This window comes from Monomorium pharaonis, chromosome 3 (genome assembly GCF_013373865.1).
Source record: "Monomorium pharaonis isolate MP-MQ-018 chromosome 3, ASM1337386v2, whole genome shotgun sequence".
Classification (NCBI taxonomy): Eukaryota; Metazoa; Arthropoda; class Insecta; order Hymenoptera; family Formicidae; genus Monomorium; species Monomorium pharaonis.
The window spans coordinates 25362166-25388355 of NC_050469.1; the positions used below are offsets into that span (position 1 = coordinate 25362166).

The following is a 26190-nucleotide window of genomic DNA, read 5'->3' on the forward strand; positions in this document are numbered from 1 at the left end:
AGGAAAGTGGTCGCAGGATGAAACTGCTGGCCTCTAATGAAAGCGGATGCGAGCGTTTATAGTATTTGGAAAACACGGAGCCGCAGAAGGATTGACATGACGACTTCATAAGTAAACAGACATTCGTAAAGTTAAACATAACGCAATACGACGTAGGAGCAATGGAACTCAGCTTCCTCGAAGCCTGATGTTTGCGATGACAAGAGGAGGAATTGTATCCAATAACGTATATTGTGGATTCTACCGTGAGCGAAGGCAAAAATAAATAAACCGCTGTGATTAAAATTGTTTAAAATATCTTTTCCTTGCATGCAAATCTCTCATAAAAAAAACATCTTAGTCCTTCACGTGACATCGTGAGATTTCATGGCAGGAACATCGTCTCACCGATACAGCGTACATGCATTTTGCTTTCGCTGGCACCACGTTTATCGCCGAAAATACCCTCGCGACAAAGCCCTCTCCCGATAAACTCGAGAGGAGGATAAAAGGAGGAGGGATGCGCGCCCCGTCTCGATCCCGAGGACCGGGTATTTATGCTAATGCATACCAGGGAAAGAACTCGTTCCTCCGCGTATGTACACGTAATACGCGACGCACAGCATCTGGCGTAACGGTAGGTTTTATAATGTAACGCTGCTGCGTGCACCCGAAGCATCTGCTTTTGTCGTCGAACCAACGGATCTATCTATCCGGGTTCTCGTGAGATCAATGTCACGAGAACTCTATCCTGACGCTTCCTATACGTGCATTCATGAGATTGTAGTTGAAGTTTGGAGCGTTCTTGAAACGAAAAAATAACATTTTATTTTAATCTGTAAAAATCGAAAAAAAAACTGTAAAAAATATATTCATAAACAAAACAAGAGATTTGCAACAAAAACAATTAAAAATTAACAAACAAAAAACAAAATTCTTAGGAAAACTGTGATTCCTGCATCTGTCTAAATGTAACAACAATCAGTGATTCCTAACTATATGAAAAAAAATAACAAAGTGCTAATAGTGTCAAAGTACTCCATTTAAAAATAAAGTATTTGAAATGTATCGTTTTTATTTTTTGTTATTTGTTTTATTTATTTTTTTATAGCTTTTTTTATTAATGCAAATTTTTATTTTTTGCTCCAAACTTCAACTACATATTAATGAGCGGATTAAAATACCTATTTTACAATGTACAGCTTTTTTAAATCTAATTTTTCTAGCAATAATAATAAGAGAGGAGAGAGATGAAATAGTTAATTGACAATAATTTCTGTTCGGCATTAATTAATTTTAATATTGAAAATAATTTACAATATAATGAATTTATACAATCCCATCAACTCGGAAATTAATAATCCGACAAATGTAATAACTCTATAAATTAAGTATCTAATTAATTATCCATCTGTATATTACCGTTAGAATCTCGGTCATTTACTCGATTAGAATACATATAATCTTCGTATTACGCAAATGCAATCACGCATTCCGTGCAAAAGATATGTTCAAAGAACCGCTAAGTAAAACAAGAGGTAACTGTCGCGATGAGTAGAATTAAATTAATTTTTTTATTCAATTAAGTAACTGACTCACTTGTCTCGTCGATCATCGAGTCCTCGAAATCCTCGTCATCTGATATATCCTGATCACTTCCGGTGTCATTCTCAATGAATCGATGCTCCGTTTCGGCGTCCGCGTCTGGATCGACGATATCATCGTCCTCCCCTTCCGGCGTCGACGGCCGCTTGGCCTGAGTGGCATTTTGCCTCCTAGCTTCTCGCGCCTTCGATTCAGCAATGGATTCCGGAGTCTCACGGCGGCCGGAGGACTCGATCAGGAATGTGTCGGGCCACTTGAACTTTGACCTTCTACCGTGCTTGCTACTGTAACAACGGCTTTACTCGCAAGCAAGATCGATATGGCGCGGGAGGTTTACTTTGAGAAAAATTGCACTTTGCGATAACGGGATTATTACTGTTATAATAATTTAATGGTACTACATGGCGGAGATTTTAACTCGCTATAAAGTAAAACCTACAAAAAGTCACGCTGCAAAAATGGCGTTTTAACAACTTCGTCTAACCGAATCAGAAAGTTCTGACAAATTAATGAAGTTATGAAACAGAAATTTTAACTCGGTATGGGCTGAAATCCGGTTACATGGCCCGCATTAAAGTTAGGCATCTAGGAACGTTAAGCTCTAACATCCAAATGGAAATTATTACATTCAGAATTCATAGTGGGAATCATGCGTGTGACATAACGCGCTGTAATAAGTACTCAAGAGATCTCGAGGTCAATGTACTAATATTCAAGCAGTTATATGCCAGCATACTAAGAAAAAATAAGATAATTAACTTTTCTAAATAAAGCTTCGCTAAATCTCAGATAAAATAAAATTTCACTAAGAACATTCTCAATCAAATTTAAGTCAAAGTTAACAATACGAGTAAATATTTTGTAAATAAATTAATGATTTCTCAAATTTTATGAGATTTTTTTGCAACAATATCCTATGTAATATCAGCCAGAAAATGAAGGAAAATATTGAAAGTTTAACAGATTCACACATTCTCTGCGTATTAATATATTTAATATATTTGTGTGATTTCGGACCGTGTATTTTCGATCATGTAGACGCTATTAAAGTGTAACGACATGGTGAGCTTGAAGATTTAAGTGCACGACCTCGAGAAAAACCGCCGACGTACTCACTTGAGAAAGAGTTTCTTAAAGGAACGACCATCCATCTGTGACGGCGTCTCGACACCGGCGATATCCAGGAACGTCGGCGCCAGATCGATGTTCAAAACTATGTCGTCTACTCTGCAACGTTATACGAATATTTTATTGCGAGCCAATACCAAGTTTTATACTAAGTCTTATACTTTCGCTTATTTGTCCTTAAATGAGTTTACGCGAATGAAAGCCAACGCACAAAAGTCTCGAGGGTAACAGCATTATAATGACTTCGTCACAACTTTATATGTCCAATAAACCTCTTATAGCCATATGGTTGTACTTTTAAAAGTGCTTGACGTAGAGAACGTTTAACGATCCCCTAACATTTGTTAATGTTTAGTTACTTTTGAAGATATTAAACAGACATTAAGACAATTAAAAATTGTCTTATAGCGTCGTTAAAAACAATTTTATTTCTTGTTGGATTTTAAGTTTATTACAACTTATATTTATCTAAAAAAAAGTAACAAAAAAAATTTTAAATACATATCTGTTGAATAATTTGGTAAAGTTTATGATAATTCACATTTAAAATAAAATATTTTTGAGATAAAATTTGAATGAAAATATAAAATAAAGATAAAATAGAGAAGAGAAAATACAGTCTCTCTACTTTTTTCCATCGGTTTATATTTGTTTCCCTGGCGTTAACACTTCTTTTATATTTCATTGTTTCAATTTACGCTTTGTAGAAGGTTTGTTAACGATTCTATTACTCTCCCTTTACATTCGACTTACGCTCTGATTTTACATTTTCGCCAGGGTTAGCAATGGTCTACTAACATTAAATTGATCTAAAAATTTAACATTTTACAATTTCCCAAAAAATATTGCGATAAGAATGTAGTATTTCCAAAAGAATTAATTTAATTTTCTAAGAATGCTATTTCTTTTTTAAGTAATTTATAATTTTGTTTCAAAAATTTTAAAAATAAAAAATTAAAATTCCATTAATTTTCAATCAAATTTTCATAACAGTAAATGTCTCAAATTATACAATTGAGAGACTTACATGGATCCAGGTTCGATGCCAGGACCTCTAATAAGGAATGGCACTCGTACGTCGAACTCGAACGGGAAGCTCTTGCCTTTTATAAGTCCGAATTGTCCTAAGTGATATCCGTGATCGGACGTATAAATAATATATGTATTATCCAGTTCACCCAGATCCTTCAATTCTTGATAAATCTGTCATAAGATAAATGTATTATAAGCGTGACATGTGTATTAAAGCTTAACATTTTTGTCGAAGATAGTTCTTCGGAGATAATATAGCTGTAGCTAGAGTTTCTGTTATATTTATTTCGAACTTTCTAAATAAATCTGCGTAAACAAAGCATTAAACATAATACATACCCTATCTACGGCAGCATCGACACTTTGCAAGGTTTGCAGCCGTTTTGTCATTAAGAGATCTGTGAATTGTTTATGAATGGGCTGCATCTTCTGCGTAACTTGGAGTATCCATTGTTTATCGGGATTCGGGGCGTAATCATACGCTGGTGTACTGAAATACAAAAGTGATCATAATTTGTTATTTGTGTCTCACAAATATATGTAAAAAATATTTTCTTTCTATTACAAAAAGTGATTTATACAAGTAATACTTCAAATATTTAAATCAGTTTCCTTTACAGATGTTTTATACACGGAGATAATTTTCTCTTAAAATTTACTTTCAAAATTTGGGAGAATGTGTGACCACGAGGAATTTTACTATAATTTTTAGTAAAATTTATTAAAAGTATAGTAAAAGTCACTATATTTTTAGCAAAAATTTACTAAAAGTACAATAAATTTTACTAAAAAGTATAATATCCTCGAGGTCATACATTATCCCACAATTACCAGATTTTGAGGGTAAATTTTAAGAGAAAATTCTCTCTGTGTATAGATATATATACAAGTCATGAAAATAATTTATGATTTTGATTTTAAATTTAAGATCTCCTTTCTGTCTTGCACGAGAAATTCACCGACAGCTAATCCAGTGCTAAATCTTGATAGTCGTGCATCGCTATTCTTATTTACAATCGCGATCGCATCGACTGCAAAGTCTTAACGAGAACCGGTCTGGATTTAGAAACGTGTAACATTGTTTTGTCCCAGGAATTCTTGACAGTTAGACCAAAATTGAATTAATCTCCTATAGCCGGAGCGAAAGATTGCTAGGTAGACGTTCCATCGAGACGGACCATCGCTGCCCCTTTCTCCTCCCCCAATTACGTGAGACACGAAATTATGGGTAATTGGCTCTTCGCCTTCCTTCACGTCCCTTAGAAGTGTTCATACCGCACGCAGGGGATCTTTGTCTTATTGACAGGTTTTTATGTAGTGAAAACAGGTTCTCCCGATTACGCATGTTTCGAATTAAAAAAAAAAAAAATAAACACAGACCAAAAAAAAACTAATATACTATATTTCTCTAAATGAAAATCTCAATGTACTTATTATTTATTGAAAGACAGTAAATACTTATAATTAGTATTGAACGATAGAATACTTCGTTGTTTTGATATAATTATATCAGTTAATGATACATCACTGTTTTTCAATAATAATACACTGATTCTGACTGGTAAGAATACATTTCCTCCTCCCCTCTTCCTGTTAATCAAAATTGCAAAAATAATAAATAATCACTGATAATCAGTTATAAGTATAGCATTGCAAATCAGGAAGATTTCACTGATTCCGATTGTATCATATATTTTACATCGAATTATAAACGATCTGTTATATCTTGGTTGTGATATAATCAATATTTTATTAGAAATTTTTAATTGATTTGCACACCAAGTGCATCACAAATCGCTCAAAACAACGAAGTTTTCTGCGAGAATATAAACAAAATGTTTAAAGTATCTAAATAAAACAAAACAAAAGAACAGAAAAATTCTTTTATTTATAATCATTTTATCCCCACTGTATATAATCATTCTATCGTTCAATACTTCGGTTTTTGCTCGTTCGCTTGCCGTCATAAATTTTTGATGCTTTACGCAGATAATAAAAGATGATATGATCACGCCAGGTCATTAATCATAAGTCTATTAATCGATCTTGATATCAAAAGATATTGAAGATTTTTTGAAGTATATAAATTATCACAATCTGTATATCAAACATAATAAAACTATGTTAGTATTATTTTTCTGCGGATCGGAAATTCATAATGAAGAAAACGACCGCGTCAATCTTGAATGGAGAATGCTACCCACCGCGTCTTTACAGTGTAGCGCGTACAGGCCGCTCGTTTCATCTCGACTTGACTCCTTAATTGAAGCCTATTCTCTGTTCGCCGTCTCGCCCCATGACCACTTAACTCGCCCGCGAGACACCGCGAATTATATTTACACCCAGACGAGTGTCATCGTTTGCTCTCCTATATCCTCGTTCATTTCCGCGCGATTTCCTTCTTTTGATAGAGAAAAAGTATATGATTTAATGACATCGAAATAAATTAATGAAATAATTAAAGTATCAATACTTTGCAAAACAATAGTCAAATCGATTGCATGTACGTAGCACTTAATTATCATGTTGTAATCTATTTGCTACAAGAGTGCATTTTTGCAAAAGTTTTTCAAATAATTATAAGATGCCATCGGCAATGAATGTTCTTTTTTATAAATATTACATCAGATATATTTCAGAATTACCAAAAAAAGATATCGTTATTTTTCACACAATAAATATATGAATATAATTTTATCAAGCAAAATATTTTTAGATCCATACAAAATATGGACGCTTTAGACTCTTTCTCTAGAAAAAAAGGACTGTTACCAACATTCTGAGTTCGGAAGATTTATGGTCAGATAAATAAATGCGTAACCTATATATTCGCCAAGCTATTACTTTCAAACTATCATTAAAATCCTTATTAATTTATAATAATTATCCTGCGATGCACTTAACGCCTTTTGATCGAGAGAGAATTACATTAGCACCCAATTGCTGGCAATTGCTTAAAGGTGCACCGATAAAAGCATCCTGAAAGCACGTTACCGCCCGACACATTAATTTCTGTCGATTAGCTTTTGAGTTGCACGAGGACGCCGTGATGTACGAGCGCGCGAGAATAAAAACCTTGGTATTAAAACGCCGACCAATGGTACGCGATCATCGTGTAAACGGCTATGTAATATCGCACCGTAATTAAATATAATCTGCAACATCGAGGTGCGTTAAGCGATTTCGCGAAAGCACGTGCGACGTTATTTCACGAGCATCTTTTCGCTGATATTTTTCACTGTGAATTCACTGCTGCGTGTTTAGTGCCAAGTGCAACTTCTCATTTCACGTTTCGAATGACGGTTTTTGTGTCGGACAAACAAATGCTAAGTTCCCACTTGGTAGCTTTCAGTCACTTTTGGGAAATAGAATTTTCACACTGACACTCGTCGGACAATCGCTTTCGATTCCACCGGAAATTTTCACAATTGAGAATCGGAGTCGGACAATCAAGTTTTACAAACACATGTTGTGAGCTTGCAAGGAAAAGTGTACTGAACGTAACATTTCGGTACAAAAAGGATCTTGAAAAAATCTAAACTTTTCTGAAAATTTGTGTTAAATTAGTTTCGCAGTTTTCAATTTTTCGAAAGTATATTAATATAGCAAATAAAAGTATATTAATGTAAGCAAATAGAAAGTTTAAATTCTTTTTTCTTCCGTGTCATGTATCATAATTTTCGTTGTAATAACATTAATAATATGTGTTCCTGGTATGTTTTTAGATCGAAATCCTCCTGCTCATAACTCCACTTTAGAAGTAATTAACACTCTAGACACTCGTGATTAGCGAATTGTTAAGTAAACTTCTCGTGTTCTCCGCGTCTTCGCGGTGACGAGCGACGAAGTAGCGAGTAGTGCGATAAATCATCCGAAGCGAAACTCCGTCCTTTTCGTCGCAAAACAAATAAGATAAAATTTCAACAAGTTTTTCCTCTGTTTTCATGTCTTGAAAATCCGGTAATGAATCGCACGTCAGACGTGCACGCGGCCCAAAAGCTTTTTTTACTCGTTTTAGTGAACGTTTTAGTGAACATGTTTGTGTGCAACAAGAACTATGTTCTCGACATCCGTGCCACGCTCTCGAAATCCGACGCTAGAAATTTGTGCATAGCAGCGGCACGCGAAAGCTTGCAAGGAGACTCAGTTTATATACGCGCTTATAATTTAAGATCCGGCTGTCAAAAGTAAATCATTTACGAAATATTTTACATTTAATGTCAAAATATGTTAGAATATAGTTTAAAATGTTTTATAAACTATTGATTTTTAGATTTCTCTAATGAATTGAAATTCTTTCTCCCTTTTGTTCGGATAATTCGAACGAGACAGCCAAAAGAATCAGAAAAATACTTTAATCCGAAAATAACGTTATTGAATAACTCAATTTTTTATATTCGCTATAGATAGTCGGCACTTAAACTTTTTTCAGTTTGGTATGTCAATTTTAAGATTTAAAAGTATTTTTTCTTAAGTTACTTTTGTTTCAGAGTTTTTAAGTTTGACATAAAACGTGTATTCTGTCATCTCGATTACAATTAGTTATAACATTTATATATAACTTTTCAAAAATAAAAAATTATACAAATACTTTCTAGAGATATTAAATGGTATGCAAAAAATGATGAAAATTAACAATGAATATAAACAATGTTGTCCAATAAGAATTTAGAGAAAAAGGTGTATCTTAAATGTTAGATAATAAATTATAGAATAATCAATAATATATAACATGTAGTCAATCAATGATTTTTAACTAAGTATCAAGATCGCTTTAGGTGTATGCAAAAAAATTCGGTATTATTCCCGAATTAAAGGCTTCAATTTTTCGCTGAGTGTTCAAAATTATGATTTAAATTTAAAAAAATCGAAATTACCATTAAAAGTGTCATTTTACAATACGTCAATTTATCTTTGTTGTGATCAATGTTTTACCGCATCTAGACAACGACGAATGAAGCCTCATCGAGGGACAGCTCGATGCTATCGTTTCACTTTTGTTCCGAGTCCCCGCGCGACACACTGTGTCGCTTTTTTTTTCCTCTCTTTCTCTTCCCGCAGACACAGGTGCGCGTAATACCTGTCTCGCGCGATGGGTTCGTAAGTGCGCGCTCATGGTGGTCTAGGGCACTCCATCATTCAACGCGATGTCTATCCCGTCTAGGACCCGCGTATACATCCATGCGCTGACGCTCGATATCGCGCTCTCGCATCTTCCGTCTCTGTTCACCCTCGCGTATCCCATCCCCGACATGGGGTTTTCGCGCGGGCAGAGATAAACCGCGCGAATTTACCAGCTTCCGACGCGGACGGGACCACGCGCCGCATTGTTCGGAAGGAGTGAAAAGCGCGATGGAATCCGGCTCGTTGACGTCGACGTCGAGCCAGGGGAGGTCGCCCCCGCCTTCTCGTTTTTTTTTTCTGCGTGGCGACAATTCTTATTGTTGGACCCCGTCGTACGTTATCGGACGAATGGAGGAGGAGCGGTTTGCAACAGCAAAAAATAATAGGCGCGCGCAATAGGGCTTGATGAAGTTGCGGTCGTCATGACAGCGCCGGCTCGAACGCGATATCGACGGCAAGCGATTATTCGGAATAGCGCCGAGAATACCGCGTACAAAGCGATCTCCCTTCACTTGCTCTCCGTGAGAACTGACTCTCGTCGTTTTTTTTTTTTACACATTTTTCAAAGATCGCATCTGTCAAATCGCGCGAATAGCGCAGCGTAAAAAGACATGCTAGACTTCGCATGTTTGATCGAATCCCATTTCAATGATGAAACAATGAAGTCATCGCAAAGTCAGCAATCGGGAAAAGAACCTGCATCTCAGGATGGATGGTTCTCGAGAAGAAGATTGCATTATGAGATGTATAATTGATCGCGCAGTACACTTCTTACGCAGAGATTATGTAAGAGCGCACACAATACATACGCATTTAATATCGTGGGACGATTTGCAACTCATTATTCCCAAAGTCAATCTTTCAATGATACGATTAAACAAATTTATTAAATATAATTTTTTCAATTTTGTCTAATATTAAATTTGAATGAACCGTGCCATAATTGCAATTTGTCTTTTGAAAACAAGTGGCAGGAGGTTTTTCGTTGATCCTTTTTTTTTAATTGATCATGTAATTAACATTCGCGATTAGAAATCAAAGGATTAATTAACTCTTGTTTTATGCAGCAATCTAAAGTACAACGTATTTTTATTTCTATCGTATTTGTACTGCAAATATTATCGAATTTAATCAAATAGTAAAATTTTACATCAATCAAATTTTATATCAAATGTAAAAAACTGGATGACAAAAGGAGAAAAAGAAAGAAAGAAGAAGAGAGAAAGGAAATCAAATAAAAGCAACTTATTACCTTCGTGAAGCAGACGCCACGACATAATTCGCTTATTTACAATTCTCTCGATCGGAAAACGACATTCCGTCTACGATTGAACATGTGTACACATGTGTCGTTCCGCGAATTTATCGTTGATCAACGAGCGAATGGCATCGAGAAACGGAACCGGTTTGCAAAAGTCTTCGGTACGAATGAGACCGTGTGCGTTCCGCTGCCGAGGGTAACGTCGCAAAAAAATCGGAACAGACAGTCAGAAGTTCCATTGTACTCACTGATGAGTGGTGACATTGAAGAAAAGATGCGAATACTGCGGCGCCGAGTCCTCCGGGCCGTGCGGCGCCGGGAAGCTCGCGACTAACATTACTGGCTTCCGGGCGAAATTGTGTTTGCTCTGCCTGAGGAAAGCCACGCTGTCGTTGGCTATCAGATCCGGATAGTAGTCCCGGCTGTAGTCGAAGCCGTGCTTTATCTTCTTGCCGTTCATGTTGACGCTATAGTTGTAGTAGCGGGAGTTCATTATAAGGCCGCCCCATTCCCGCCATCCCGGCGGTATGTATGAGCCGTTGTATTTGTTCAAATACTTGCCGAAGTATCCTGAAACAAAAACAGAAACGCGAAAATTAAGCCGCAGCTCTCCGAGGTGGATAATTAAATCTTCAGTTTTTCATAACTCTCTTGGTATTACTTTTTCATCTTTTAGGTATAATTTTAGATATAACACTTTACACGTATTTTTAATTATGTAATTTTTATTATCGCGCGATGCTTACACGTATTTTCAAAATATTACTTGTAGTTCGTTCGGTTATAAACTTGTGCAATAAAATGCAAATTACTGTTCCATATCTGTTCAGTTAAATTATTGCACGTAACATTTATTTAAGCGCGCAATTAGCAAATACATAAAAAAGCAAATACATAATATATATCAATATTTCTCCAATTGTTTCATGATTTGTAATTTGTAATGCACGAAATATCAGAATTCAACGAACGATAAACATGAAATATAACACATTCGGTAGACATTAAATTAATAGAGAAAGAGAACATTATTTATACCCAAAACTATGGCGATATAATTAATGTGTTTTGAACACGCTCGACACAGAAAGTGACTCATAACATAATTCGATTATATTCGGTATAACATTTCGACATTGCAATACATGTATATGTAAAATTAAACAAAATTAAACAAATTAAATAAAATATGAAGAAGTATGCAAATACTCTAAAAAAACTTCATATCACTCTGTTGATATAAAGCACATTCTAATACTAAAAATTTTATATTAAATATTTGCATTCTTTTTTCAGTTTAATTAACGTAATGTAAGTGGTTTTATACTTATGTAATATAGTTGAATTATATTAATAAAAAATAATATAAAATTAACAAAATATAATATAATAGAAAGATCTTTCTTTCTTTAATTCTTAAATTGTTATATCTAAAAAAGGAAAGATCATACATGAAAAAGTGCATGTAAAAAATGTGCCTGGTTTAAATTGTGCAATCTATTATAGAATATCATTATACATAATACATTTCAGAATGCATAGTTATCTCTTAATAGTTATTTGCCAAATAATTTTTGAATATTTTAATTTAAGTATTTTTAATTATAAAGGAATTTTATCAAAATATTAAGGAGTATTCTAAAAAAAATTAATTTTTCTCGCAATAAAAATTGTTTGTTTTAATGGGAAGAAAAGTATATAATAAAAGATTAGAAAATCCTAGATTGCATAATTTTTTTACAAAAAATTGAAAAAGTACATTTCACTCGGCTGTACTGGTAATAAATCAAAAGGCAATTCCATTTTCCAGCTTTTGCTTCTCGCAAAAGTTTCCCCCGCTAAGACTCATCCGCCCAAACCTGAATTATTCATACGAAGCGGCATCAAATAATTAATTCAAAGGCACCACGGTGAAGTCGTTCTTTTCGGTCTCCCTCTATTTCTACTCTCGCGTATCCTCTTTCTACCCTTATACAGCATAGGCACGTATATATCAGTGCTTATTTATAACAGTCATACGATGGCGAATTCGATGCGCGCGTGCACAAGTTTTTTGTCAGAGTGAAATCAGACAATCACATTTATTTTCGTTAAGCGCTAATCAGTAATGTCTTAAAAAGGGGAGCGTCATTCCTGATTGCGTAACAATTAGTATAAGTACGAGGAATAGATCGTTGCTGCAAATGATTATGTGAATGATCAGTTTGACCTTTTTTGCACAGAGATTTACATCGGTCAAAATAAATAATTTGGCGATTTTAATTGAATATTTAAAAACTTGGAAATAATTTGTAAAATTTATATTTAATTTAAAAAAGTTTATTTATATAATTTACTGCATGTTGTAGTTATAAATTTCATGTAACATGATCGAGTTTGTGTTATTTATCATGACATTGTCGATATTAAAAACGTTTAAAAATTTTAAAACTACGTGAAAGTTGTACATCTGAAATAAAGAGCGATTATATTATCCGAATTGTGGTTAGTTACGCATAGCACCTGTTGCTTCGAAGACGATAGAAGCACACCGCCAGAGATAATTTTACAATAAAACATCACAACGTGCGAATTAAAACTCAGAAACAGCCGCTGCCTTTCAAGGCATTTGATTGCAAAAAAATGGAATCTCCAATAGATAAAGAAGAAGGCAAAAGAGACGCAAGAGCGCCATTAATATTCTGGCGCCCGTCGCGGATTGAATTTTAGACGTAACAAAACGAAATAGAATAAAACGATGAAAGCGCTATAGCAAACACTTTTTCTTTTTTTTGACAGAATGTAGGTTAGCTGAAGTCACCATGATTAAACATTGACAACATCGATACCATGTGCCACCATTGTGAAAATAAAAATGAATAAATCGATCTAAAAATATTTAAAAAATCAAGAAAGATCAAAGAATTTTGATTGAAAAAGATTGAGAATTTTGAAGATGGATTAAACTATCAGAAAATCGGGCCAAAGTTCACGATTTAAAAATGTATAATAAATGATATTTTATTAATCTTTTATTTAATCGAGCAAAGTATAATTTTGTTTCTGCGATTTCAATAATTAATGTACCCTTGTACGAACTGTGTATTCAAGATCACCGGCGCGAATGAACTTAGAATATCACAATGTGCCGGAATATTGACGGTACAAAGGAAGTCCGCGATTATTTTAGGAAGTTGTTCCGTGCTGCGAGAGCATTAACCTGCTTTTCGGGATACTAGTGAAACACGCGCGGTGCGCTTCGGACCAACTTGATCGTTTATTCGTTCGCATGTCGACCCCAATGTTCGTTACCGAGCGCTGAAACGTTCCCGTGCCGAGATTTAAGGGTACATCGCATGCTTCCGCACCACCGCCACAGCCTAACGAGCTGTTTAACGAACAACGTTATTTTCGTAAAAAGACTGGTATGATGAATCGAGATTTCACGTTGTACGCGAATCATTATTCATAATGTGATCTGCACAAGAAGACATCTGTAAATCTGACACACAACACACAGAGGAGGGAGAGTCTAAATAAAATTAGGCAATATTTCAGAATTACTTCAAATGCTTTGTGATATAGGCACGAAATTCTTAACATTTCCAAAAAACAGATTGCGAGAAAATACCGGATACTAATTTATTCTTTGATTCTTTTATTATACAACAATTATTGTAATAAATGTGAAGATGCTCCATAAAATGTTTATATTTCTTTTTATATATGATGTATTTTTGCCACATACACAATAATTTTACTGTAATGTTGTTTGACACATGCATATTACACATATCCGTTTTTATTAATAATTGATACGAGAATGTGTTCTCATTACTATCATAATTCAACGACAAATGCTCCTTTTTAATTAAATAACACGAATAAAAAATAAGTTTTAGTTTTTATTAATTTACACTTTCTATATCAAAATATATTATAACTATAATTATTATCTGTTTTATTATTCTCTTATTATATTAAATTAGATTGTATCTTTACATCTTTCCTAAAGTTTTTATTGCAGTGTCACTAATAAAAAGGTGTATGAGTGCATTATGTAAATGTATCCAAGTCGTGGTATATTGAGCTCGAGTCTGTACACTATATTTGTGCACTCTTGTTGTGAGAAAAGAACAAGCATGTTTGCTTTGAATATCATCTAAATGAAAAGTTTTGAATTCTAATACACATTAATCGATAATCATTTTTGATGTACATATTCGATAAATTATAAAAACAATTTGTTAAAAACAAAGTTATGCAATTACAATTAAAGTTACAATTTATAATTACAGGAATCAATAAAACTTGATTAATCTTAAATGCTGCTTAAAGAAAGAAAATTATTTCAGCGTATTATTTCCCTCTTCAAAAATATAAAATAATCATATAAAAATCAAATCTTTATAATCAATTCCAGAACTTTTCATTACTTTCACGCAGAATCATAAATCGTTGTCACTTAAAGTATTTCTCTCTCGTTCGTTGACATTGCGTTTGGTTGAGAGGGACACACCGGAAATCAAGACGTTCATCTATTAGTTGCGAAATAGCGGAGATATTTGCAGCGCGTACTAACAAGTACAAGTACGTATTATGGTAATCAGACTTCCTACAGCCACTTGAAACAATACCGCGTCACGTGTCGGCAAAGCTTTCTTCAGCACTAACGGATATAGAAATGTTCTCCTTATGATCGTCGTACGTCACCAACGGCGTCATCTCCGCCATTGTTATTATGCATTTATTACGATAGGTCAGATAATGGGTCCTAATTTGTCTCATTATATTCATGCAAATCTCGATTACATCATAAAGATTTTTCCCTTTATTCTGTCTCTATTTTCCATCTACCTCTCACGTTAAAACGTTCGCGATTGTAACTGATGTTGCAAGACACAGATCATCTAGGATAGGATTAAATATGGCATGACAATTAGATATATCAAACTCGTCAATTTTTAGGCAAAAATAAAAAATCTTATTATTATTGAATGCATATTAAATCCTCTAAATATCTTGTAGTAAGTTTATATTTATCTTTATATTAGTTTATTGAAGGGGCAAAGCCCATCATTCTTTCAAAAATATATATATCCATTAATCTAATTAACCAAATATATATTCAAAGGTCAATCTGCAGTCAAAGTTAATAAACGTTAAAATAGTGGAATCACATTAAATACTCTTTGGTGTTACTTTTATACGAGAAATTTTACATTTATCTCCATTTATTGTATAAAAGTTAAAATAATTAAGAAAATACAAGTGTTACATAAATACACGTACAAATAAAAATAAATACTATAAGCTATCATATGTTTGCTCATCGCAAATCAATTCTTGTATTTGCGTTTTTTTGTACTTTATATTCGCAGAATAATTTATCAAGCATCTACATATCAAATTCTAAAGTCACGAACGCACCTTAATGGTGAGACCGAGTAACGTATGCGTTCACAAGATGCTCTCATGAAGATAACAAAGAAAATTTGTCGCCTGGCCAACCAGTCCCGGTATTCTGGTCAGGGACACCCTGCATAACACAACCGACGATAACAAAAAACAAGTTCTTTTCTTTCCCTAAAGCACGACCACTGATCAGTACTTTGCAAAACACGTTCCTCTTCGCAAGTTTGAAATGATCATTCCGTCTGATTATTTGGCAATCGTAGAGCTTTGTTAAACATTCCTTAAATACTACATTTATAAAACTCTGACACTACGGTCGAATTAAATGAGCAACTTTTGTTATTCTCAATTTTCTATCATGCAGAGGAAGAATTAGCTAACAAAGCTAATATATAGCTTGGCATTAAACTGTGCCCTTAAAAAGATAGCTAATGTCGTTGCTACCAAAGTTTATTTGTTAAAATGTAGATAAAGAAAAAAATATTCGCTACCAGAACCGAGAAATAATATTTAACTGAATTGCATTTTATTTTCTGTTCGCAATAAAAACTGTATTAATGTTTATAGTAATAGAGACTAAAAATCTTAAATTGAGATTATATATGTTTCGATGCTAGTACTATAAATCTTCCCTAAAGAAAATATCAAATTTCTAAATTAATATTAATATTAAAATTTTAAATATTTAATATTAGTATCTATATTAGTATCTATATTAGAATAGTAAAAATTTTCCTTAGGAAAGATTTAAAGCATTATATAATCTCAGCTCTCACTATAAATATTACTAATTTTTTAATGCAAAAAAAATAGCAAAATCGATTCAGCTAATGTTATTTGGTTTCAGCAGCAAATATTTTTGTCTATAGCATTTTTGCATTTCAATAAATATTTAAGATGTTCAACAGCTACAATATTAGCAGTCCTTAGGTTAATTACATATTATCGATATGCTTCAGCTTCATCGCTAAAATTCTTTCTTTGCGTGTATACACACAGATAATGTGTTGTTGAAATAATTCCTAATTCAATTTTTCGGTTTATAACAAAAAATTTGTCTCCTATCTATCTGTGAATTAAATCTTGAATGTATAAATTTTTTAGTTTATGCACTATAATATAAGTGAGATAAAATTAACAACATTTTACCTTCTGCGCAATATTATGTAAGTATTTAATTAGCGCGAGATTAAGTTTGAAAAAAAGACCGAATAAGGTCATGCACGATGTGTAGTCAAGATGAGTTTCACGGGTGAATTAAAATGCATGTTAATAAAGTACGAACCAAGTCAAGCTGAAAACATTATGTCCTTAACGATCATTCTCGAGAAAATCGTAAAACGGCCAGCATATCGCAATTAACCGCGCTTTTACCTTCGGCCGCGATCCAGACGAATCTTCTCCAGATGAATTCGGACCTGATCTTGCGACGGCGCAGACATTGCACCGGAAGTAGCGGAATACGATGTGTACGCGAATTTTGGAAGATCGCCAATTGTAGCAATCGTACGAGTGGTTCGATCGACTGAAGTCTGGCTGGTTGGCCGGCCGGCTGGCTGGTTGGCTGGCTGGCTGCACTTTCAGGGAGCAACGTCCTGCCTATGCGAATATGGTCGCGATTGAACGCGACGGAAAAGAAGATACCGACGAACAAGAAGAAGCAGAAGAGATTCTCTCTCCTGTCTGTGCAAGGTGAGCCGACATCGGTGAGCGGTCGCACCGATTGGCCCCAGCGATCGCGAGAAGATTTTTGCCTCCCTTTGCGCCCCAGAATATATATCGTCGCCTTGCATTCTCCGCATTCGGCTCAGTCCTGGTAACGTCAATTATCTTTAACTGATTCTCTAAGGTCCGTTTCCACCAACGTTGATTAACTTCAGTTACGGTTTAACTTACTTGTTATCTCATTTTAGTTCCAAAAATTAGAAAAAAATAAAGAGTAAGTTAAACGAGATTAAAGTTAATCTATGTTGGTGGAAATGGGCCTAACTCTTTTTCTAGATAGAATCTGGAAAGAGATTGAAAACTCCTTAGTTAAATCGCAATTGAAGCTAATAAATCTTTTCAAACTCGAATTTTAGAAACTTTAGAAATTTTATATATCGATCCTTGGTAGATAGAAATCGTTCCCACGCGCACATGTATATAAGCGCAATGGAATTCTGATGTACCCAAGTTTTCTTTTTGTAAAAAAGAAACGCGACATTTATTTCATAACAAGCTCGCGACAGGCAGTCACAATCGTCTTTTACGGTCCATCAGAAATTCTTGCGGACGCGCTAACACGTTTTATGACGCCTTTCAGCGATAAGAGAAATCGCCGATCGCAATGCAATATGACATGGTAAAGCCCGCGACATCCACCATGGAGGACAGATTCTATTACGTTCATGCGCCTCTCGATAAACGCAGCGAGGCATGTAGCATCGCAACTGATGCATCTATCCGTTGTATTACAGCATGTTAATGCCATTGGGCATCATGTCGAAACGTAGCACTAAGTCGCGACCACGAACACGGCGAATTTGCCTGTAATCTCTATAACGCTACCACGTAACGCCTTATCGCTACAGGTGCGATCTAGAATAAGTAATACTTCATTACTGGTCACGATCTTGAATAAACTTGTTAAGTTTGCAAGCAAAGAATTATTATATTAAGATCACGCTTTTAGTTAGCACTCGGCGAGATCTAAATTATCAAATAGCAAGTAGGTCACGTAAAATACCATACGTATGCCATGTTGAACTGACTGGAAAAGAACAAACGAATTGTTCATGTATACATTCAACATTCAGGTCACATCTCATGTGTGTTATTCGAATTTTGTAAAAAATGCCGTAAAAATTTTCAAATTTTCTCAGTAGTTTTATTAAAATTCCAGATAAAATTAGATTTTTATTCATTCTTGAAAAAAAAAATTTATTATACTTTTTAATATCTTCCTTAATCATATAATCAAAGAAAAAATACTTGAATTCCGAACAATTAATTTGGGAACTAAAGAGAAATAATATGAAATAAATATAACAAAAAGTATCTTTTACTAATACCGTAAACTTCAGAAATTAAATATGCCTCTAATTTCGGAAAAAATATAATAAATGTTGTTAATATAAACAAATAACACAAATAATAATTCCGTTTGTATCTTTTCTTTTTTTAAGAAAATAAAAGTTTTTTTAAAACATATGCAATATTTGCATATTTAATACTTTTTTGGCCAAAATATAAAAAAATACATCACTATACATAGTTGCAAATTTACGGACGTAAGTTGATCAATGCTAAATGGATCTGAATCGCGGGTGATTGATAAAAGAAATCACAATCGACGTGATCGAATATTTGGATTTTCGATCGATAGCATTGCAAGGCAAATGCGATATTATGTGTACGTTACAACAGTTTTTGGCCCTCCAGAGGAGAGCTACAGCACGATTCGTCGAGCGACGAGACAGGAAGCTGCGGGAGGAAGGGAGCCTGTAACGCTCGCCGAACAATCGCGGCGGGATGAAACCCAGCTTGGCGGGATCGAGCCTCGGGAATTTCACGGGAATGCATTGCCGTGTTCGTCCTATTTGGCGCGATTCATTGCGCAGAATGAAAATCGTGGGGTGCCGGCATGTCGAACGCAGGAACGTCGGGAGAAGAAGGGAGGAGAGGGGAAAGGATGCGCGGATTAATCGAGATTTTAATTGCGGGAATATGCCGCCCGCGGGCGCAGCATCCGTATGTAAATAGGGAACGTCGACTTGCCTCTTCGTTTTAACGACGCGCGAATAAGGATCATGGAAATCGTTACCGCGACGACATTAATTTATACGCGATGTGAGGGTAGTGAAGGAGGTAAAAAAAAAAAGAAGACAAAGGAAAGCAAGGTTTTGACCCATTCTGATTGAAAATCCCGGCCTAAGTGGCTCGCGCCGACCTACGTAACGAGGATTTATCGCTGACCGTACTTGACTCCAGTTACGCATAGAGCGTATTGTGCTGGCATAGGAAGATAAATAGAAATCTCACTTCTCACAATTGAACGTGCCTCGATTATCCTGATTGCGTTTACACGGTCGAAGGTCGAGTTATGTGTATTACAATGCAACGGACAATAACGGCTCTGTTCTCTTCACCTCGTGCCAATAATAAACGCATTCAAGATAATAGCTACATCGAGAAGCTATTTTCGATTTGCTCTTCTCTTACGAGCTTTTCAAGTAATTTAAAACCTGATAACAATTGCGATTTAAAGAAAAATAGGTAAAATGAGCCAATTTTGACAGCCGGAGCGACAAGTAAAATTTTTTTTTAGCTAATGAATCTAATTCTGATTTTTAAATCATTTTAATTTGTCGGGAAAGTATTAAATATCATATAAAGTATTCAAATATCTACTATACCGTAATTTATTATTGTTTTACGAATCAATTAATATTCTTATCTTCAATAATTCCCTAATCGTTTAGATTCTGCGTGCGCGCTTAGTAAAAAAAGTAGAAAAATATTACTATCTAAAAAAGAGACACATTATAGGATATTTTAAATCTTGACTATGGTATTTGAAAGCATATATTTATTACGTCTTTAAAAAAACTTTTTCCGAAGTATTTTGTATTGTATTATAGTATTTCAACATTGGAAACTACAAGACTTGCGCAAAAAATATTTGTAAGCGCCGAGCTCCACTATGGTTAAGGCCTTCTTGAATTATTGATTTGAATTGTTTACATACCGGTCGATTTTCACGTAATATTTTATCATAGTTTGACAATTTTATTAACGTACTTAAACGTACACTTCTCATAATTGCTTTTTATGCTAAGTTTAACTTATTTTTTCAACAAATTACAAAAATGTTGAAATTAAAATTAAATTACTAAATTAGGTTATGATTCTAGAAACTACAAAAAATTGTTTTTACTTGCCACTTTAAAGTAAGCAAAATCCGGCCCCATCTTTTTATCCATCCTTCTTTCATAAAGTATTATTTCGTTTTATTATATTAAAATATATTAAGATAATTTCAAATTAAACAAAAATTTAATTGTTTAAGCAACAGAAAAAATTCGTTTTTTTTTTTTCAACTCGGGCTATGTATCGGAGAAGTTTCATGTGGATGGACTGGTGTTTTGTGTTTTCGATGCAGCAATAATATCGTTAAACGCTTTGCGTGCGTGCGATTCTTCGCAAAATGCGAGATCACGAAGCAGGGGGACTATAATCATGCAACCAGGCTTATAGGATGAACTGTGAAGAGACCGTCTTACCTGTCCGATATCCCGCGTTGCTCAAATAAGTGGCGAAGGAGTGTGGTTCGTGATCTCGTTGCCACTGGGGACTGCTGCAGTTGTCGTTGTTTGTGAAGACCTCGTGATTGTGAACGTAACGACCGGTGAGCAAAGAGCTCCTGCTCGGACAGCACATGGGAGTGGTCACGTACGCGTGTCTCAGCTCGGCGCCCTCGTTCCTTATTCGCTTTAGAGTCCGTGGCATAAAGTTCAGCGAACCTGCGATGGATACGAGACAACTATTTTGGATACGGTCAAACATTTACCCGGCATAATCCACGTACGCCAAGGCACGTCCATTGTCCCGCAATCGCTTAATCGCGTCGCTTTTGGTACAATAGCGTAGCTCAATGCGCTGAATGCAAATGTATTATTAATGCTCATTACACACAATATACACGGTTTCAACTATGAATCACATGATTCACATTTGGTGTTGTGAGCTTTGCATAATAGGGTAACAGTTGTTATAGGATTGTAAAAAGACGAATCGTTGAAAGAGATAAAATGTGCGTTAAATTCTAATCTTGTGGTATATTTTGATAATCTCTTTAACTCGTTGATATTAAAAAAAATTACTCTCTAGAAATTTCTTGCTCTCTCGAAAGGAATCAATTCTAAATCATTCGAAATATCTGTAAACGAAGATTTCGGGTATTGCTTGAAAATACCTGCAATCTACTTTGATATTAACAAGACGAATTAGTGAAATATATAAATGCATGTAACATTATATGTGGTGTTAGAGATAAGATTGCATATTGCACGCGTCTTTCTCCGGATACATGTCGCGATATCTCTCGGAGCGGATACTTCTCGTAAGGACTGAGACTAATATCGCGATGACGAGATAAGACGCCAGCGGGCTGCCGCACGCAATAAACAAAGTGAACTTTGTATTCCACGTAAGAGAAGTTATACCGGCGACAAATGAAACTCTCAGAAGCCAAACCAATCGACTCCGCGAAATAAAAGATAGAAAAAGCCGATAGGGTAACAAACTGATCATGTGCTTTGCTACTAAAATTAAGAAATTTGCGGAAGGCGGGGTTCAATCAGTTCGGCTTCCGAGAAGAGGCTCAATCCTGTCGTCCAGCTACGAACCCAATTCAACGTCTTGATCGTCCGTCAGAATCAGCACGATGTTGGGCTTCCGCTCCCTGGGCTGCTGGTGCGGCAGATAGGGTGAGTTCGACTGATGATTGTAATTATTATTGCTGTTGTAATTAGACTTGTGAAGGGAGCCGCGACGCTGCTGGCCAGCGTACGCGTCATCCGCAGGTCTGTCTCCGTCGGTTCGTCTGGCATTGACACTCAACAGGAGGAGAGCCAGAAATTGAAATAGCTTGCTCATGGCGGCGGCAGCGGTTGGTGGTCGTTTATGGACTGGCTACCTCAATCAAGTGTCATACCATGGTTGTGTCTGGAACAGGAAAACGGAGCACGCATCACGTTAATGGGCGCGTGAGTTCGACGGTAATTGGATCGCGGCGCGGCAAAAAAAGAAAAAGAAGCTCTTAAAGAATCTTTCCCGCCTCGTATATCTTCGCTAGAAAAAAAGAAAGAAATTGAAAAAGACGGCGAGGTAATTACGTTGAAGAAGGAAATCGACTGTCATAGGAAATCGTTCCAGTAGCAATTTCTATTACTTCATATATTGTACTGATTGACGGAACTAATTCGTATAAGAACTTTTACGTGAGATACGTCTTACAAGATTCCATTTAGCTTCGATGATTAATCCTTTCTCCGTGCTGTCCTAAATAAAAATAACTGCAAATACATCTCTACAAATCTGCACAATATGTTCGATATTTGATTCGTATTTTTTTATACTAAATTAAAAATATTGTATTTCAAATAATATTATATCATAGACAGGTTTGTATTATCATAAGATTATTTTATCATTTATGTTTATAGCAAGCGTGCCTTATTTTTCATTAATCTTTATATAATTTAATACGTAAATAGCAACTGATGTGTATATAATACATATAATATAAATAGGTATTAATATTATTGTATAGAGAATCTGATACCTTATAATAAATCTTATATGTATAATCTTATATAATATTTACAAATAAAACGTATAGAGAAGCGCTTTAAAAATCAGTTCTGAATTCTAACAATTTTATAACAATAACAATAGAAAAAATATTCTTTCGTAGTTTATGAATATCTTGTAATTAGATACTTATAGCAAAATGTACGGCGCAGTACATATATCACGTAATAAATATTCATCGAATCACATTCCTAATCGTACAATTTGTACGCTAAGTGTGACGTGATATGGCCGCGAATGAAATTCTCGCACGACCAAAACGTATTACATAATCCGTTTAATATCCACGAACAGTTTGAGTACGATAATTATCTCTAATAAACGCGGCAAACGTATCCAACATCGCGATCGTTGCACGCATCGTGCGAAACAATTAACGGGTCGCATTACTGGCGATTCGACACGATTAGCCATAGATGCCCCGGCGCGTATGCTCATCATCAAGCTTTACCGAGAGCGAACGTGATCATTCGAACTAACTACTAAACACGTCTCGTTACTCAGAAAGACGAGAGATAAAAGATGAAAAAAGAAAAAAGAAATTACGTGACCTTGCCGAATCGTAAAAGTGAGGAACAAGACCATAATCGCATGGTCCGTATTTTATGGCAGGCCTCATCGTGTTGCAAAGGTCTTACGAAGAATTAGAAGAGCGATAAATAATCGTGCAAACGTGAATTAACTTCCCATTATTGACTTAGCCGTGTATATTATTGAGAGGGATCGTAAAGCATGTCACAAATTTCTCATTTAATCATCTTTAAAAGATAAAAAAATTATATCTCAATATTATATTTTAAATTACGTTGAAAAGATTTTGTTCCAAATCTTTTAAATATTATCTCACAATCATATGTGTGAACCACTAAACAACCATTTAAGTATACCTTTTTTGAAATGTTGCGTTTTTTATAAATCTTATAACATTTTCACAATTTGTTTTTTATAATTGTTTTTAAAAATTAATGATACGTATATATTTACAAATTAATACTTACAAATTACATAACGTGGACAATATTTTTTATTTTATCTGATAAACAAACAATTTTTTAAAAACTGTTTAACAATCTGTTTTATTATATTGTGTAATTATTATCTTCGTATTATATTTATTACATTCATATTATATTCATAGACTCTTATTATCATCTTGCTAAATTTATCTTTCTCATAACCCGTGATTTTTTTATAATCAACTTTCTCGGTAACTTTTTATGAGAATACCAATCTAGAATACCAAATGAAAACATTTCGCAAACGGCACTGCAATGAATCTTACGATTTTTTCCATCATCTCCTGTTATCCAAGACTCCTAACCACATTTATCGATTGCACGTGAGACGAATAAAAGAACATGAGGTGAGCTTCGAGCAACACGATAGGTGATATTTTAAGACATCTGGAAGCTAGAAGAAAATCGAATGATGCGAGACTCAAACGTGAGAGCCCGATCGGGCTGAACGAATGGAAGAGTGCTAGAGCGTGTTTTCGCAGACAGTCAAATATGGACGCGGATGGTTGCAGGTAAACGCACACGATGCTGGATGAAGAGTTCCCACGATTCGAGAGGATGCGTTAAGGAAGAATATTATTTGCGGAAATCGCAGCGCCTTCGCGGCGCTGACCCTGTCGTGTATCCTTCCGTACGCGTCCTGTTGCAATGAATTTTATTAGATTTCTCATAATATAAATCTCTTTCTGCGTCTGAATTCGATTTTTCAGAAACCGAGTGATGCTTTCAAAACATGTGCGCTTACTTTTTTAGTTGATAATATAAATAGCTAAACACATTTAAAATAATTATATTTCCGCAATAAATATTCATATTACGTCCTCCCTTTTGCTTCGTCTACTGTATATGTTAGCGTTTTCCCGATGTTTGATTATAAAATTAAAATTATTTTGAATAACGTATCGATTAATTATTCAGGTGCAAGAGAGTTTCTCAAACAAATAAGAACTAAAACATATTTATATTATGTTACAAAATACTGTAATATCCTGTATAAATTTGTGTACCCATATTAATAATGCAGATAAAAGTGATATAGATTAATGTATCACTCTTTAAATCTACAGCAGAATTTCCGATTTCAACACCTCAATGGTTACGTATCCACGTAATAATCCTATCATTTGTAATTAATTCGGCTCTCGTATTTGCGATCTCCCAAAATGGTTTCCTGCGTCACTTCTCCAGGAAGAGCTGTACGATTAAAGTAATTTATGCTCGAACGGACGTAAATGTGGGTGGATGGTAACGGATGTTGTATATTGATAAATATTCAAAACGCCTTCGCGATTTGCGCTCAAATACCAAAGGTGTCACTTATAGAATTGTATTAATACGAATAAGATACGAATAATTACAATACAAGTTTGTGAATCTCTTAATAGTAATGTGTGTAATAAACAATGCAAATTGTTTATTCTGAAAATTAATCTTTCAAATTTTGCTGAAAAATCAATGTTGCAGATTATGCAGTTTACGTATGTAACTTATTAAAATTTACAATATTGTATTTGAAATTAAATTCTCTTTCTTATATCGCTTCGAAGAGCTTATAATCTACGCAATTGTATAAAATCAACACATTTTTATAGTTAAATTAATGAATAATTTCATTAAAATGGAAAAAATACTCTTTCTGCTGTCCAAATGCATAAACTGCTCCACATACATACATCAAATTAAAATGTGTAGATTTAAACAAATTCTTATCTATTGCATACGCGTTTCTTATTTATATTTCTCTTGAACATTTATTTGCTATGTGCCGTGTATTACGTATTCGTTAGTACACATCCTCGGCGCTCACTTGGCGAGGGCCTCAAATCCTGTCCGCACTTGAAATACCATCGAGTCTGCGAATAAATACAAGCACGGAGAACGCCTTTGATACCCGCGGATCCGGCATTCGTAAAGTACACGTAGTGTAATATACGTATCCACGCAGGGTATATAACACTTGCTTGGATACCACTTGGACTCTACCTCGATCGGCGCGATCATCCATGCTCGCGAGATTTCATCTTGTACGTATCCACCTTGCACGTTGTATTTCACGTCGATCGTACAGGGAGGCTTAAGGATAATGATAATCCAGATAACACGAACTATCCATCCAGTCGCGAGATATAAGACGCTTCTCTACCACTTATATGCAGGATACATTTTAAAACGCGAGCATCGTTTATGGAATACGTGGAAAATGTTACTTTATATACGTGTATTAAAGTTTCTATTTTCAAGAAGAAATAAGAAAACACATTCTTCTATAACATCTTTTACATAATATGGAAAAAA

At 34.8% G+C, this 26190-nt stretch overlaps 1 protein-coding gene across 5 annotated transcripts in view; it reads right to left on the bottom strand.

Annotated features, from left to right (window-relative positions):
• The window catches only part of LOC105832790 (extracellular sulfatase SULF-1 homolog), a 68109-nt gene that overhangs the window by 9483 nt on the left and 32436 nt on the right, over positions 1-26190 (bottom strand). For 3 of the 5 annotated variants that reach the window (XM_012674046.3, XM_012674047.3, XM_036284448.1), the window contains exons 2-8: positions 21913-22231; positions 20788-21027; positions 10378-10699; positions 4084-4234; positions 3740-3915; positions 2701-2811; positions 1579-1868 (exon numbers count right to left, since the gene is read on the bottom strand). In XM_012674046.3, the coding sequence (XP_012529500.1) occupies positions 1579-1868; positions 2701-2811; positions 3740-3915; positions 4084-4234; positions 10378-10699; positions 20788-21027; positions 21913-22162 (1540 nt within the window). In that variant the 5' untranslated portion in view covers positions 22163-22231. The remainder of the gene's footprint in view (positions 1-1578; positions 1869-2700; positions 2812-3739; positions 3916-4083; positions 4235-10377; positions 10700-20787; positions 21028-21912; positions 22232-26190) is intronic. The other 2 variants (XM_012674048.3, XM_012674049.3) reach the window with 1 other exon arrangement.